The 2,500-nt window shown below is 31.4% G+C and overlaps 1 protein-coding gene across 1 annotated transcript in view; it reads right to left on the bottom strand.

The window, feature by feature from the left end:
* Positions 1 to 2,500, bottom strand: part of LOC119577350 — a 9,340-nt gene that overhangs the window by 4,931 nt on the left and 1,909 nt on the right. The window contains exons 4-6 of the mRNA XM_037925036.1: positions 2,274 to 2,389; positions 1,072 to 1,174; positions 917 to 941 (exon numbers count right to left, since the gene is read on the bottom strand). Coding sequence (XP_037780964.1) covers positions 917 to 941; positions 1,072 to 1,174; positions 2,274 to 2,389 — 244 coding nt within the window. The remainder of the gene's footprint in view (positions 1 to 916; positions 942 to 1,071; positions 1,175 to 2,273; positions 2,390 to 2,500) is intronic.

Here is a 2,500-nt window from a genome sequence, read left to right as displayed (position 1 = left end):
ATACATATATATATATTATATATATATATATATATATATATATATATATATTAGTATATATATATTTTTGATATTATATATATACATATATATATATATATATATATATATATATATATATATATATATCTATATATATATATATATTATATTATTTGATTATATGTTATTTATGTGTGTGTGTGTGTGTGTGTGTGTGTAGGTGGGTGTGTAGATAGATAGATAGATATAGATACAGATATATATATACATACACATATATGTGTATATATATGTGTGTACATATAGATAGATAGATATAGATATAGAGAAATATATATAATATTATATATAAATATGTATGTATAGACAGATAAATAAATAGATAGATAGAGAAACGTTTTAAAAGTGTATTTTGTGCGAGTATGCATGAGCCTGTGTGCTTTTGTTTCGGTCCTGCTGTAAAATAAAACAAGATTGATTCAACACAGTGGTTATCAAACTTTTTTGGCACTGTGAAAGGCTCTCCCTTCCCCTCTCCCCCTCCTCCTCCTCTCCCCCTCCTCTTCCTCTCCCCCTCCCTCTCCCTTCCCCCGTCTTCCTCCTCCTCCTTTCCCCTCCTTCCTCCTTTTCCTCCCCCTCCTTCCTCTCCTCTTTCTCCTCTCCCCCTCTCCCTTCCCCCATCCTCCTCCTCTCCCTTCCCCCCCTCTCTTCCCCCCTCCCTCCCCGTCCTTCCTCTCCCCTTCCCCTCTCCTCTTTCCCCCTCCCTCTTTTCCCTCTCTCGGTCCCATCCTTCAAAGCGAGAACATTTTCAAAAGCTGTATGCACATATCTGGAAACTCTAGTGTGCTGAATAATGCAATAGCGATACAGCAGTGAATTACGGTGAAATACTATAGTATTACGATAAGGTATAATTCACCTGGTTATATCAAACCCTTCTGCCTCGAAAATCTGTATTTCTGAGAGTTGATAATCGTTCAATATATCGTACAAGAACTTTACCGAATGTCCCCGTACTGACCTCTTTTGTACACTACATTTTCAACATTATATAAAACTAGGCTACATTTTCCTCCCCACCATCCTGACCAATGTAAACAAAACAGAATTCAGAGCTAAAAGTGCTGGATGAGTAACCGCTCGGGAAAGCCAGTTGTCGTTGGTGACATTTTTGTCAAAGGGCTGGAAACATCTGTACAAGTTATGGAAAACGTTGAAAAAAAAAACTTTTCTGTTTCTGTTTCAATGTGTTTGTTTTTGTTTATTTTTTTACGCAACAGAGTGGATCACAACGTTTAAATATATATATATATATATATATATATATATATATATATATATATATATATATATATATATATATATATTATTTATCTATATATCTTTTTTATTCTACTAAGTTCAGAGGAAAGGAAATTTTGATTAAATATTTAAATGATCTAGATATCTAAACTACTTCAGTCGGAGACATTTTTTTTTATCCTTTACCTTTAAAACAATGAGAAGATCAGATAAACATATACCTATTTCTAACGCTTTCTTTCTCCCTTTTTATCTTACTCTCTCCTCTGAATTAATACCCAAGCTATTCATTTCCTTTCAATTATCACTTGCCATTAATAAAAAGATTCAATAATATATTCCATTAGTCTATTTATCTCCACATATGTTCCCTTTTCATAAATATGTAACAAAGATTCTTTACAGGAATCCATAAAACTTTTCCCAAAGTTATTTTGATATTCATTCTCGAGGATCTTTTTATTGTGGCTTTCAACGTGGGGTCCTAAAAGCACACAGACCAGTAGTAGAAAAGCCACGTGGTATTTGTGGTATATTTGCTTATTTATTAGTTGATAATCAGTTTGATAATTTACAGACATATAATGAATGCCACATAGGAAGTGATAGATTTGTGTAAACATTTGTGTGTGTGTGTGTGTGTGTGTGTGTGTGTGTGTGTGTGTGTGTGTGTGTGTGTGTGTGTGTGTGTGTGTGTGTGTGCATATATATATATATATATATATATATATATATATATATATATATATATATATATATATATATATATATATATATATATATATATATATATATATATATATATTTATGATATATATAATATATATACATACTATATATTATATATATATATATATATATATATATATTATATATATATATATATATATATATACAATCTCAGTAAACCAAATCATTAATTTATCGTGGTACAACGAATAAACTACATTTTCCTAATTACGCACCTAATTATTCAATACATATGTTACATTGCCTTTGAATATTCATTAGAGGTACAAGGTTCAAATGAGCCTATTAATTCCAGTCGTATCTTTTTGCACAATGCACAGAACCACGCTGAGATAAACACACAAGCTAGATTACCCTGTTAAACGTGATTTATGAGCCCCTGGTAAATGAATTCCGAATGCCTGAAATTCACTGAAACTATTTCTTTGTATACTGAATGCGTCACAGGTGCATTCGGTGATAGACA

The sequence above is a fragment of the Penaeus monodon genome, chromosome 1 (genome assembly GCF_015228065.2).
Source record: "Penaeus monodon isolate SGIC_2016 chromosome 1, NSTDA_Pmon_1, whole genome shotgun sequence".
Taxonomy (NCBI): Eukaryota; Metazoa; Arthropoda; class Malacostraca; order Decapoda; family Penaeidae; genus Penaeus; species Penaeus monodon.
Note: the sequence above shows the minus strand (reverse complement) of the source record. Positions and strands in the feature narration are given on the sequence as shown.